Source organism: Coregonus lavaretus (assembly GCF_964263955.1).
Source record: "Coregonus lavaretus genome assembly, contig: HAP1_SCAFFOLD_3414, whole genome shotgun sequence".
Classification (NCBI taxonomy): domain Eukaryota; kingdom Metazoa; phylum Chordata; class Actinopteri; order Salmoniformes; family Salmonidae; genus Coregonus; species Coregonus lavaretus.
In genome coordinates, this window is record NW_028156469.1 from 37,046 (window position 1) to 52,108 (window position 15,063).

At 47.1% G+C, this 15,063-nt stretch overlaps 1 protein-coding gene across 1 annotated transcript in view; it reads right to left on the reverse strand.

Annotated features, from left to right (window-relative positions):
• Positions 1-10,081, reverse strand: part of LOC311126312 (mitogen-activated protein kinase kinase kinase 13-B-like) — a gene marked incomplete at its 3' end in the record, with an annotated part of 46,803 nt that extends 36,722 nt beyond the window's left edge. The window contains exons 1-2 of the mRNA XM_084200322.1: positions 9,408-10,081; positions 2,495-2,678 (exon numbers count right to left, since the gene is read on the reverse strand). Of these exons, the coding sequence (XP_084056448.1) occupies positions 2,495-2,678; positions 9,408-10,032 (809 nt within the window). The remainder of the gene's footprint in view (positions 1-2,494; positions 2,679-9,407) is intronic.
• Positions 10,082-15,063: the final 4,982 nt, after the last annotated feature.

Below are 15,063 nucleotides of genomic sequence, written 5' to 3' on the forward strand. Positions count from 1 at the left end.
TAGTCTAGTGTGAGGGGTTATGTCAGGGGAAACAGTGTTTCAGTAGTCTAGTGTGAGGTAATATTATATTACTCTCGTCTGAGTGTGCCAGAGCGCAGAATAACTGACAAATTTACGAACGCTCATCACCCGTTGAATATGGCCGGTGTCAGTAAACATGGCAAAAAAGCGTAATTAAATTGTTGCCAGCAGCACAGTTGCAGTCACCAACGCTCTGGATAACATGAAAACAGCCTAACCAGCTCTGCTAGGGCGAGTAAAATGGTCAGATTGAGATGTTCTCTCATTTGTGTCTGGAAGTAGCTAGCAAGCTAGCCAACGTTAGCTAGTTAGCTTGGGTGCTTGACTGCTGTTGTTAGGTCAGAAAGCTCGGATCAACGCTACTCCTCTTCTTCTTGAAATCTTTGGTCTGAGAGTCCTTTCGGTACCTTTTGGCAAACTCCAAGAGGGCTGTCATGTGCCTTTTACTGAGGAGTGGCTTCTGTCTGGCCACTCTACCATAAAGGCCTGATTGGTGGAGCTGCAGAGATGGTTGTCCTTCTGATAGTTTCTCCCATCTCCACAGAGGAACTCTGGAGCTCTGTCAGAGTGACAATCGGGTTCTTGGTCACCTCCCTGACCAAGGCCCTTCTCCCCCGATTGCTCAGTTTGGCCGGGCGGCCAGCTCTAAGAAGAGTCTTGGTGGTTCCAAACTTCTTCCATTTAAAAATGATGGAGGCCACTGTGTTCTTGGGGAACTTCAATGCTGCAGAAATGTTTTGGTACCCTTCCCCATATCTGTGCCTTGACACAATCCTGTCTCGGAGCTCTACGGACAATTTCTTTGAACTCTTGGCTTGGTTTTTGCTCTGACATGCACTGTCAACTGTGGGACCTTATATAGACAGGTGTGTGCCTTTCCAAATCATGTATAATCAATTGAATTTATCATAGGTGGTCTCAAATCAAGTTGTAGAAACAGCTCAAGGATGATCAGTGGAAACAGGATGCACCTGAGCTAAATGTTGAGTCTCATAGCAAAGGGTCTGAATACTTACGTAAATAAGGTATTTTCTGTAATGTAACAGTAAGTGGAAAAAGTCAAGGGGTTTGAATACTTTCCGAATGCACTGTATACTCATGATTAGATGGAAGGTTATGTATATACTCATGATTAGATGGAAGGCTCTTTATATACTCATGATTAGATGGAAGGCTCTGTGTATACTCATGATTAGATGGAAGGCTCTGTGTATACTCATGATTAGATGGAAGGCTCTTTATATACTCATGATTAGATGGAAGGCTCTGTGTATACTCATGATTAGATGGAAGGCTCTGTATATACTCATGATTAGATGGAAGGCTCTGTGTATACTCATGAGTAGATGGAAGGCTCTTTATATACTCATGATTAGATGGAAGGTTCTGTGTATACTCATGATTAGATGGAAGGCTCTTTATATACTCATGATTAGATGGAAGGCTCTGTGTATACTCATGATTAGATGGAAGGCTCTTTATATACTCATGATTAGATGGAAGGCTCTGTGTATACTCATGATTAGATGGAAGGCTCTTTATATACTCATGATTAGATGGAAGGCTCTTCATATACTAATTATTTAATAAATTACTATTATTATAATAACTATAATTATAATAATTATTACTTGAAGCTGATGATGTTGGGTTAGTGTTAGGGTTAGTGGACCTACTTGAAGCCGATGATGTTGGGTTAGTGTTAGGGTTAGTGGACCTACTTGAAGCCGATGATGTTGGGTTAGTGTTAGGAGACCTACTTGAAGCCGATGATGTTGGGTTAGTGTTAGGGTTAGTGGACCTACTTGAAGCCGGTGATGTTGGGTTAGTGTTAGGGTTAGTGGTAGGGGACCTACTTGAAGCCGGTGATGTTGGGTTAGTGTTAGGGTTAGTGTTAGGGGACCTACTTGAAGCCGGTGATGTTGGGTTAGTGTTAGGGTTAGTGGACCTACTTGAAGCCAGTGATGTTGGGTTAGTGTTAGGGTTAGTGGACCTACTTGAAGCCAATGATGTTGGGTTAGTGGTAGGGGACCTACTTGAAGCCGGTGATGTTGGGTTAGTGTTAGGGTTAGTGATAGGGAACCTACTTGAAGCCGGTGATGTTGGGTTAGTGTTAGGGGACCTACTTACATTTAGATTTTAGTCATTTAGCAGGCGCTCTTATCCAGAGCGACTTAAAGTTAGTGAGTGCATACATGTTTATTTATTTATTTTTTCATACTGGCCCCCCGTGGGAAACAAACCCACATCCCTGCCGGCCAAACCCTCCCCTACCTTGGACGACGCTGGACCAATTGTGCGCCGCCCATGGGTCTTCCAGTCGCGGCCAGCTGCGACAGAGCCTGGACTCGAACCAGGATCTCTAGTGGCACAGCTAGCACTGCGATGCAGTGCCTTAGACCACTGCGCCCCTCGGAAGAACTTGAAGCCAATGATGTTGGGTTAGTGTTAGGATTAGGGTTAGTGGACCTACTTGAAGCTGATGATGTTGGGGTGTTTGAGCTTCCTCAGGTGTTTGATGTCAGTCTCCTTCTGCTCGCGGACCTTCTTGATGGCCACCTCATTGCCATGGAGCTTCCCCAGAAAGACAGCCCCCTGCGCCCCGCTGCCCAGCCACTGCAGCTCCGAGATCTCCTCAAACGGGACCTCCCACATGTCTGGAGAGAAGACAGACAGACAGACAGGCAGACATGTTGCTAACGGGACCTCCCATATGGCTTGAGAAGGAGAGGACAGACAGAGACAGACCGACAGACAGACATGTTACTTACGGGACCTCCCACATGTCTAGAGAGGACAGACAGACAGGCAGACAGACAGGCAGACAGACAGACAGACAGACAGACAGACAGACAGACAGACAGACAGACAGACAGACAGACAGACAGACAGACAGACAGACATGTTACTTACGGGACCTCCCACATGTCTAGAGAGGACAGACAGACAGACAGACAGACAGACAGACAGACAGACAGACAGACAGACAGACAGACAGACAGACAGACAGACAGACAGACATGTTACTTCATAGGCGGAGCGTGAGTTTCAAGTTTGGGGAAGCTTACAATTTATGCTACCATTTCTACCGTTCTGCCAGTTATGATTTTCATATGCACATTTTCATGGAACAGTTCCGTTTCAAAAATTACAGTTTTGTTTCTCAAAATCTTAAAAATCTGAATTAAAATGATACAAATCTAAAAGTTAAAAGTCAACTAATGCGAGATCACCAGCCGCGAGATCACCAGCCTCTGCCCATTAGTTCCTGCCAAGGCAGCAGCTACTCTTCCTGGGGTTTATTATGGATCCCCATTAGTTCCTGCCAAGGCAGCAGCTACTCTTCCTGGGGTCCAGCAAAATTAAGGCAGTTATACATTTATAAAAACATAACAATACATTCACAGATTTCACAACACACTGTGTGCCCTCAGGCCCCTACTCCACCACTACCACATACAGTGGGGAAAAAAAGTATTTAGTCAGCCACCAATTGTGCAAGTTCTCCCACTTAAAAAGATGAGAGAGGCCTGTAATTTTCATCATAGGTACACGTCAACTATGACAGACAAATTGAGAATTTTTTTTCCAGAAAATCACGTTGTAGGATTTTTAATGAATTTATTTGCAAATTATGGTGGAAAATAAGTATTTGGTCACCTACAAACAAGCAAGATTTCTGGCTCTCACAGACCTGCAACTTCTTCTTTAAGAGGCTCCTCTGTCCCGTATTAATGGCACCTGTTTGAACTTGTTATCAGTATAAAAGACACCTGTCCACAACCTCAAACAGTCACACTCCAAACTCCACTATGGCCAAGACCAAAGAGCTGTCAAAGGACACCAGAAACAAAATTGTAGACCTGCACCAGGCTGGGAAGACTGAATCTGCAATAGGTAAGCAGCTTGGTTTGAAGAAATCAACTGTGGGAGCAATTATTAGGAAATGGAAGACATACAAGACCACTGATAATCTCCCTCGATCTGGGGCTCCACGCAAGATCTCACCCCGTGGGGTCAAAATGATCACAAGAACGGTGAGCAAAAATCCCAGAACCACACCTAGTGAATGACCTGCAGAGAGCTGGGACCAAAGTAACAAAGCCTACCATCAGTAACACACTACGCCGCCAGGGACACAAATCCTGCAGTGCCAGACGTGTCCCCTCGCTTAAGCCAGTACATGTCCAGGCCCGTCTGAAGTTTGCTAGAGTGCATTTGGATGATCCAGAAGAGGATTGGGAGAATGTCATATGGTCAGATGAAACCAAAATATTACTTTTTGGTAAAAACTCAACTCGTCGTGTTTGGAGGACAAAGAATGCTGAGTTGCATCCAAAGAACACCATACCTACTGTGAAGCATGGGGGTGGAAACATCATGCTTTTGGGCTGTTTTTCTGCACAGGGACCAGGACGACTGATCCGTGTAAAGGAAAGAATGAATGGGGCCATGTATCGTGAGATTTTGAGTGAAAACCTCCTTCCATCAGCAAGGGCATTGAAGATGAAACGTGGCTGGGTCTTTCAGCATGACAATGATCCCAAACACACTGCCCGGGCAATGAAGGAGTGGCTTCGTAAGAAGCATTCCAAGGTCCTGGAGTGGCCTAGCCAGTCTCCAGATCTCAACCCCATAGAAAATCTTTGGAGGGAGTTGAAAGTCCGTGTTGCCCAGCGACAGCCCCAAAACATCACTGCTCTAGAGGAGATCTGCATGGAGGAATGGGCCAAAATACCAGCAACAGTGTGTGAAAACCTTGTGAAGACTTACAGAAAACGTTTCACCTGTGTCATTGCCAACAAAGGGTATATAACAAAGTATTGAGAAACTTTTGTTATTGACCAAATACTTATTTTCCACCATAATTTGCAAATAAATTCATTAAAAGTCCTACAATGTGATTTTCTGTATTTTTTTTTCTCATTTTGTCTGTCATAGTTGACGTGTACCTATGATGAAAATTACAGGCCTCTCTCATCTTTTTAAGTGGGAGAACTTGCACAATTGGTGGCTGACTAAATACTTTCTTTCCCCACTGTATATACAATACAAAATCCATGTGTACCTTGTGTGTATAGTGCGTATGTTATCGTGTGTGTGTATGCATGTGTCTGTGCCTATGTTTGTGTTGCATCACAGTCCCCGCTTTTCCATAACGTGTATTTTTATCTGTTTTTAAATCTAACTTTACTGCTTGCATGAGTTACATGATGTGGAATGGAGTTCCATGTAGTCATGGCTCTATGTAGTACTGTGCACCTCCCATAGTCTGTTCCGGACATGGGGACTATGAAGAGACCTCTGGTGGCATGTCTTGTGGGGTATGCATGGGTGTCCGAGCTGTGCGCCAGTAGTTTAAACAGACAGCTCGGTGCATTCAGCTTGTCAACACTTCTTACAAAAACAAGTAGTGATGAAGTCAATCTCTCCTCCACTTTGAGCCAGGAGAGATTAACATGTATTTATTAATGTTAGCTCTCTGTGTACATCCAAGGGCCAGCCGTGCTGCCCTGTTCTGAGCCAATTGCAATTTTCTTAAGTCCCTCTTCGTGGCACCTGACCACACGACTGAACGGTAGTTCAGGTGCAAACAAAACTAGGGCCTGTAGGACCTGCCTTGTTGATAGTGCTGTTAAGAAGGCAGAGCAGCGCTTTATTATGGACAGACTTCACCCCATCTTAGCTACTGTTGTATCAATATGTTTTGACCATGACAGTTTACAATCCAGGGTTACTCCAAGCAGTTTAGTCTCCTCAACTCGCTCAATTACCACATTATTCATTACAAGATTTGGTTGAGGTTTAGGGTTTAGTGAATGATTTGTCCCAAATACAATGCTTTTAGTTTTTGAAATATTTAGGACTAACTTATTCCTTGCCACCTATTCTGAAACTAACTGCAGCTCTTTGCTAATTGTTGCAGTGATTTCAGTCACTGTAGTAGCTGACGTGTATAGTGTTGAGTCACCCGCATACATAGACACACTGGCTTTACTCAAAGCCAGTTGCATGTCATTAGTAAAGATTGAAAAAAGTAAGGGGCCTAGACAGCTTCCCTGGGGAACTCCTGATTCTACCTGGATTATGTTGGAGAGGCTTCCATTAAAGAACACCCTCTGTGTTCTGTTAGACAGGTAACGCTTTATCCACAATATAGCAGGGGGTGTAAAGCCATTACACATACGTTTTTCCAGCAGCAGACTATGATCGATAATGTCAAAAGCCGCAAAAAGTCTAACAAAACAGCCCCCAAAATATTTGTATCATCAATTTCTCTCAGCCAATCATCAGTCATTTGTGTAAGTGCTTGTTGAATGTCCTTCTCTATAAGCGTGCTGAGAGTCTGTTGTCAATGTGTTTACTGTGAAATAGCATTGGATCTGGTCAAACACCATTTTTTTAAAAAGTTGACAAAGGGTTGGTAAGAGGTGGATTGGTCGGCTATTTGAGCCAGTCGGTAGGGGAATCACTTTTGCTTCCCTCCAGGCCTGAGGTTGAGGGCACACACTTTCTAGTGGGTGTAAATTGAAGACATGGCAAATAGGAGTGGCAATATCATCCGCTATTATCCTCAGTAATTTTCCATCCAAGTTGCCAAGTTGTCAGACCCTGGTGGCTTGTCATTGTTGATAGACAACAAAAATTGTTTCACCTCTTCCACACTTATGTAACCCTCTCACCAGGCTCGAATTTGACTCTCACAATATTACCTTATTTAGAATATCTGAACAGCATGGGATATTAGGTGAGAAGGACATCTCCAATAAGAATCCCTATTGTAAACTTGCTAGGGTGAATGACAAATAGGGTATTACTTCAGATAGAATGATTATAGACTTGGTTATTATTATAAGGATATGCTTTCCCATGCATTAAATGAAACTGAAACAGTAAATGACTCCACCAATACAACAGACATAAGGTTCAATATCTATATTAATCAAATTTTCAATGTATCACATCAAAATAAATAAAAATAATAAACCCCAATGATTTTTCCACAACCCATGTCCAAATTATTTGCAAGCTTGCTTAAACCCTGGGCGCGCGTTGGAGCTCATAAAAAAATGACGACATACATAAAGTCCTGAAGTCCACCCCACATTTGTAGTTACTCACTACTTGTAGATAATGCCTCAGCAAAATATAGTAGTTCCGTGCAGGTGTCCTCACAAGATCCACAGCGAACACAGCCGTCAATGCAGCCGGTACTCCGTAGCAGCAACAGACATCCGTTGGAAACCCGAACTCGTTGATCGTCACAAGCAATTCTCTCCAAGTCTCGCACGATGCTAGGCTAACCTCTAGGATGTCGAATGTCTCCACAATGCGACGGCAGCTTCAGTCTCCACTAGGTCTTTCTTAACGAAATAATAAACACTCTCTTATAGAAATAAAATCAGGATTTCCCTTCAAAAAACTCTGTAGGTATGGTTTTGTTCTCTCTTTATCGTTTCCTTTGGTCGTTTTTTCCTTCACCAACCCCACTAACTTTTCTCTCCCAGCAACCAGTCCACTCTCCCATTGGCCACAACTTAACAAGTTACCTCATTGGTCAAAACTTTTAACGAGATACGTGGGAAACTTAAACTTAAAAGTAAACCAACCTATTCACTTGTACATTTTTTAAAAACATTGCTTCAAAAGAAATGCATTAATGAAATTACAAATCAGGAGCTATTCGATCACCTTTTAAATCTAATACCAATGAATTATAACAAATAAACTCTATACTTGGTTTTAGCAAGGTATTACACTTACATTACGGAATTCAAAATTACCCAATGCTTGTCTTTCATAATTTGGTCAGATATACTTGGATGTGTAGTGTCAGCGTTTGTTAATGGCATGTAATGCCTAAGTTTGCTAATCTTGCTAATGAAAACATAATTAAAGTAGTTGGCAATATCAGTGGGTTTTGTGATGAATGAGCCATCTGATTCAGTGAATGATGGAGCTGAGTTTGCCTTTTTGCCCAACATTTCATTGAAGGTGCTCCAAAGCTTTTTACTATCATTCTTTATGTCATTTATCTTTGTTTCATAGTGTAGTTTCTTATTTTTATTCAGTTTAGTCACATGATTTCTCAATATGCTGTACGTTGCCAATCGGCTGTACGGCCAGACATTGTATCAATAGTGATATACAGGGGTCCTGCTGAACCCATAGTGTTAAGGAAAGGGGGATATCTAGTCAGTTGTACAACTGAATGCATTCAACTGAAATGTGTCTTCCGTATTTAACCCAACCCCTCTGAATCAGAGAGGTGCAGGTGCTGCCTTAATCAACATCCACGTCTGGGTTAACTGCCTTGCTCAGGCACAGAATGACAGATTTTTACCTTGTCAGCTCTGGGATTCGATCCGGCAACCTTGCAGTTACTGGCCCAACGCTCTAACCGCTAGGCTACCTGCCGCCCAGTTGTACCTTAGTGGAAACCAGATGGCCAGCTGACCAACCACAAAGCCAAACCCATGTCTGTCTGACCACAACCCATATCGTTATGACTAGGCGTGTGCCCAGCTGGTGCAACCGACCCTGGGGGATAGGATTTCACCTTTACCCCCAGTTCACCCTGGGGGATAGGATTTCACCTTTACCCCCAGTTCACTCTGGGGGATAAGATTTCACCTCTACCCCAGGATTTCACCTCTACCCCAGGATTTCACCTTTACCCCCAGTTCACTCTGGGGGATAAGATTTCACCTCTACCCCAGGATTTCACCTCTACCCCCAGGATTTCACCTCTACCCCCAGGATTTCACCTCTACCCCCAGTTCACTCTGGGGGATAAGATTTCACCTTTACCCCCAGTTCACTCTGGGGGATAGGATTTCACCTCTACCCCAGGACTTCACCTTTACCCCCGGTTCACTCTGGGGGGATAGGATTTCACCTCTACCCTCAGGATTTCACCTCTACCCCCAGGATTTCACCTCTACCCTCAGGATTTCACCTCTACCCCCAGGATTTCACCTCTACCCTCAGGATTTCACCTCTACCCCCAGGATTTCACCTCTACCCCCAGGATTTCACCTCTACCCTCAGGATTTCACCTCTACCCCCAGGATTTCACCTCTACCCTCAGGATTTCACCTCTACCCTCAGGATTTCACCTCTACCCCAGGATTTCACCTATACCCCCAGGATTTCACCTCTTCCCCCAGGATTTCACCTCTTCCCCCAGGATTTCACCTCTATCCCCAGGATTTCACCTCTTCCCCCAGGATTTCACCTCTACCCCCAGGATTTCACCTCTACACCCAGGATTTCACCTCTACCCTCAGGATTTCACCTCTACCCCCAGGATTTCACCTTTACCCACAGTTCACTCTGACAGCTGCATATGAGTAGTAGGCATTTGGCACCATAGGAATGTGTACCTTGTTGCTGCAGCTTGTATTCCGTGCTGTAGGTCTTCCCTATGATATTCCAGACGGGTCTCAGACAGCCGAACAGCCCATCCAGGAACCCCCCTCCTCCCGGTGCTCTGTGGAAGTGCAGTTTGATGTCATCACGGGGGTGAGGCTGGTTGTGTGTTCCAGACCCAGGGTGGTGTTGGTGTATGGGACACATCCCCTCCCCTGTCCCCTCCCCCTCGCCCCCACTGCCACACTCCCCCTGGCCACATGACGTCGGTGACTCCGCCTCCTCGTGCTCCTGCAATTGGAGCACGCTGTTGTCAAAGTGTCTCTGCTCCCGCCCAGAGTCCTCACTGAGCGCTGTGATTGGTGGGCTGGTGCCCAGCATAGCCTCCTCGTCCTGGCCTGAGGGCGGGGCGAGCGTCATCAGGGGAACCAGGAGGTGTGTGGGAGGAGCTAGATCTGTGATGATCTGGGGGGGTAGAGGAAGGGGAGGGGCTGGGGCGTTGGGAGAGGAAGTTTTCTTAACGCCGTCCCCCACCACAGTGTTCTTTAGCTCCTCCTTCAGCTTGCCAACAAGCAGGCTGGGGCACGACGCCCATGACAGCACCTCTGGAGAGCTACCCATGGTGCACTGCGGGAGCATGGGCTGCCCAGCGACGCGGACGGAGAGAGGCCGTTCCTAGCAGGAGGGGTTCTCTGAACTCAGGGAGTCACCTGCAGAGAGAGAGAGAGAGAGTGAGAGAGAGAGAGAGAGAGAGAGAGAGAATGGGAGGGGGAGCGATAGAGAGAGAGAGAGAGAGAGAGAGAGAGAGAGAGAGAGAGAGAGAGAGAGACAGAGAGAGAGAGAGAGAGAGAGAGAGAGAGAGAGAGAGAGTGAGAGAGAGAGAGAGAGAGAGAGAGAGGGTCTGGTTAATAGGAGTACTACAGGGTTAATAGGGTTAATAAAAGTGAAGAGTAGTAGAGAGATCATACAGTAATCATTATCTAAAGTTAGCTACAGAGGACATGTTTATATAAACACCATTAATCCTTCCTCTCCCATCACATCTCAACCTCATGGATCATGGATGTGGGACTGGGGGGACTTATTTGAATAATGATTATAGTTTAACTCTACATCAACAGAGAGAGAGAGAGAGAGAGGAGAGAGAGAGAGAGAGAGAGAGAGAGAGAGAGAGAGAGAGAGAGAGAGAGGGAGAGCGAGAGAACAGAGAGAGAGAGAGAGAGAGAGAGAGAGAGAGAGAGAGAGAGAGAGAGAGAGAGAGAGAGAGAGAATGGGAGGGGGAGCGATAGAGAGAGAGAGAGAGAGAGACAGAGACAGAGAGAGAGACGAGAGAGAGAGAGAGAGAGAGAGAGAACAGCTATGGGCCTGTATGATTTATAGTGTAGTTTATACTCTCTCTCTCTCTCTCTCTCTCTCTCTCTCTCTCTCTCTCTCTCTCTCTCTCTCTGTCTCTGTCTCTGTCTCTCTCTCTCTCTCTCTCTATCGCTCCCCCTCCCATTCTCTCTCTCTCTCTCTCTCTCTCTCTCTCTCTCTCTGATTAATCCAGTGGCATCAGAGTATTAGGAGATCTGATTTGGGAGCTAAACATCTGGCAGACCTACACTCGGGCTGTCCCAAATGGCTCCCTATTTCCTGTATAGTGCACTACTGTTGACCAGGGCCTATAGGGTATAAAGTAGTGCACTAAACAGGGACTAGGGTGCCATTTGGGATGCTTCATTCAGCCACAGGAAATCCACTGAGCTGCTGCTGCTGCTGCTGCAAACTTAGCAACAGTTTTCCAGCTACCCGGAGTACACACCACATGGAGAACATCCATACAGGCCTAATCTCCCGCTGCAGTTATGCAAGGCCCGGATGGGGACAGGGACAAGGCCCGGATGGGGACAGGGACAAGGTCCCGGCCGGCCCGGATGGGGACAGGGAGGTGTAGAGACAGGGACAAGGTCCCGGCCGGCCCAGATGGGGACAGGGAGGTATAGAGACAGGGACAAGGTCCCGGCCGGCCCGGATGGGGACAGGGACAAGGTCCCAGGCGGCCCGGATGGGGACAGGGACATGGTCCCGGCCGGCCCGGATGGGGACAGGGAGCGAGAGAGACAGGGACATGGTCCCGGCCGGCCCAGATGGGGACAGGGAGGTATAGAGACAGGGACAAGGTCCCGGCCGGCCCGGATGGGGACAGGGAGGTATAGAGACAGGGACAAGGTCCCGGCCGGCCCGGATGGGGACAGGGAGGTGTAGAGACAGGGACATGGTCCCGGCCGGCCCGGATGGGGACAGGGAGCGATAGAGACAGGGACATGGTCCCGGCCGGCCCGGATGGGGACAGGGAGCGAGAGAGACAGGGACATGGTCCCGGCCGGCCCGGATGGGGACAGGGAGCGAGAGAGACAGGGACATGGTCCCGGCCGGCCCGGATGGGGACAGGGAGGTATAGAGACAGGGACAAGGTCCCGGCCGGCCCGGATGGGGACAGGGAGCGAGAGAGACAGGGACAAGGTCCCGGCCGGCCCGGATGGGGACAGGGAGGTGTAGAGACAGGGACAAGGTCCCGGCCGGCCCGGATGGGGACAGGGAGGTATAGAGACAGGGACATGGTCCCGGCCGGCCCTGATGGGGACAGGGAGGTATAGAGACAGGGACATGGTCCCGGCCGGCCCGGATGGGGACAGGGAGCGATAGAGACAGGGACAAGGTCCCGGCCGGCCCGGATGGGGACAGGGAGGTATAGAGACAGGGACATGGTCCCGGCCGGCCCGGATGGGGACAGGGAGCGATAGAGACAGGGACATGGTCCCGGCCGGCCCGGATGGGGACAGGGAGGTGTAGAGACAGGGACATGGTCCCGGCCGGCCCGGATGGGGACAGGGAGCGAGAGAGACAGGGACATGGTCCCGGCCGGCCCGGATGGGGACAGGGAGGTATAGAGACAGGGACAAGGTCCCGGCCGGCCCGGATGGGGACAGGGAGCGAGAGAGACAGGGACAAGGTCCCGGCCGGCCCGGATGGGGACAGGGAGGTGTAGAGACAGGGACAAGGTGCTGTTGGATCTGACAATTAATCTTGATGTACAGTCGTCTCAAATAAAACTGTGAAGGACCTCGGCGTTACTCTGGACCCTGATCTCTCTTTTGTCGAACGTATGAAGAATATTTCAAGGACAGCTTTTTTCCATCTTCGTAACATTGCAAAAATCTGAAACTGTTTGTCCAAAACTGATGCAGAAAAGCTAATCCACGCTTTTGTCACTTCTAGATTTGACTACTACAATGCTCTACTCTCCGGCTACCCAGATAAAACACTAAATAAAGGTGAATGGCAAGGCACTGGAGCGACGAACCGCCCTTGCTGTCTCTGCCTGGCCGGCTCCCCTCTCTCCACTGGGATTCTACTACAATACTCTACTCTCCGGCTACCCAGATAAAGCACTAAATAAAGGTGAATGGCAAGGCACTGGAGCGACTAACCGCCCTTGCTTGTCTCTCCCTGGCCGGCTCCCCTCTCTCCACTGGGATTCTCTGCCTCTGACCCTATTACGGTGGCTGAGTCACTGGCTTACTGGTGCTCTTCCATGCTGTCCCTAGGAGGGGTGCATCACTTGAGTGGGATGAGTCACTGACTTGATCTTCCTGTCCGGTTTTGCGTCCCCTCGTGCTCATGCGGTGGAGGAGATCTTGGTGGGCTATACTCAGCCTTGTCTCAGGGTAGTAGGTTGGTGGTCTGTTGATATCCCTCTGGTGGTGTGGGGGCTGTGCTTTGGCAAAGTGGGTGGGGTTATATCCTGCCTGGTTGTGAAATGTCAGAATAATAGTAGAGAATTATTTACTTCAGCTTTTATTTACTTCATCACATTCCCAGTGGGTCAGAAGTTTACATACACTCAATTAGTATTTGGTAGCATTGCCTTTAAATTGTTTAACTTGGGTCAAACGTTTCGGGTAGCCTTCCACAAGCTTCCCACAATAAGTTGGGTGAATTTTGGCCCATTCCTCCTGACAGAGCTGGTGTAACTGTGTCAGGTTTGTAGGCCTCCTTGCTCGCACACGATTTTTCAGTTCTGCCCACAAATGTTCTATAGGATTGAGGTCAGGGATTTGTGATGGCCACTCCAATACCTTGACTTATTTGTCCATAAGCCATTTTGCCACAACTTTGGAAGTATGCTTGGGGTCATTGTCCATTTGGAAAACCCATTTGTGACCAAGCTTTAACTTCCTGACTGATGTCTTGAGATGTTGCTTCAATATATCCACATAATTTTGCTTCCTCATGATGCCATCTATTTTGTGAAGTGCACCAGTCCCTCCTGCAGCAAAGCACCCCCACAGCATGATGCTGCCACCCCCGTGCTTCACGGTTGGGATGGTGTTCTTCGGCTTGCAAGCATCCCCCTTTTTCCTCCAAACATAACGATGGTCATTATGGCAAAACAGTTCTATTTTTGTTTCATCAGACCAGAGGACATTTCTCCAAAAAGTACGATCTTTGTCCCCATGTGAAGTTGCAAACCGTAGTCTGGCTTTTTTATGGCGGTTATGGAGCAGTGGCTTCTTCCTTGCTGAGCGGCCTTTCAGGTTATGTCGATATAGGACTCGTTTTACTGTGGATTTAGATACTTTTGTAACCGTTTCCTCCAGCATCTTCCTTTGCTGTTATTCTGGGATTGATTTGCACTTTTCGCACCAAAGTACGTTCATCTCTAGGAGACAGAATGCGTCTCCTTTCTGAGCGGTATGACGGCTGCATGGTCCCATGGTGTTTATACTTGCATACTATTGTTTGTACAGATGAAAGTGGTACCTTCAGGCGTTTGGAAATTGCTCCCAAGGATGAACCAGACTTGTGGAGGTCCACAATTTATTTTCTGAGGTCTTGGCTGATTTCTTTTGATTTCCCATGATGTCAAGCAAAGAGGCACTGAGTTTGAAGGTAGGCCTTGAAATACATCCACAGGTACACCTCCAATTGACTCAAATGATGTCAATTGGCCTATCAGAAGCTTCTAAAGCCATGACATAATTTTCTGGAATTTTCCAAACTGTTTAAAAGCACGGTCAACTTAGTGTATGTAAACTTCTGACCCACTGGAATTGTGATACAGTGAATTATAAGTGAAATAATCTGTCTGTAAACAATTGTTGGAAAAATGACTTGTGTCATGCACAAAGTAGATGTCCTAACCGACTTGCCAAAACTATAGTTTGTTAACAATAAATTTGTGGAGTGGTTGAAAAACTAGTTTTAATGACTCCAACCTAAGTGTACCTAAACTTCCGACTTCAACTGTATACACCTGTTCTGAAAGGCCCCAGAGTCTGCAACACCACTAAGCAAGGGGCACCACCAAGCAAGCGGCACCATGAAGACCAAGGATCTCTCCAAACAGGTCAGGGACAAAGTTGTGGAGAAGTACAGATCAGGGTTTGGTTATAAAAAAATATCCGAAACTTTGAACATCCCACGGAGCACCATTAAATCCATTATTTAAAAAATGGAAAGAATATGACACCACAACAAACCTGCCAAGAGAGTGCTGCCCACCAAAACTCACGGACCAGGCAAGGAGGGCATTAATCAGAGAGGCAACAAAGACACCAAAGATAACCCTGAAGGAGCTGCAAAGCTCCACAGCGGAGATTGGAGTATCTGTCCATAGGACCACTTTAA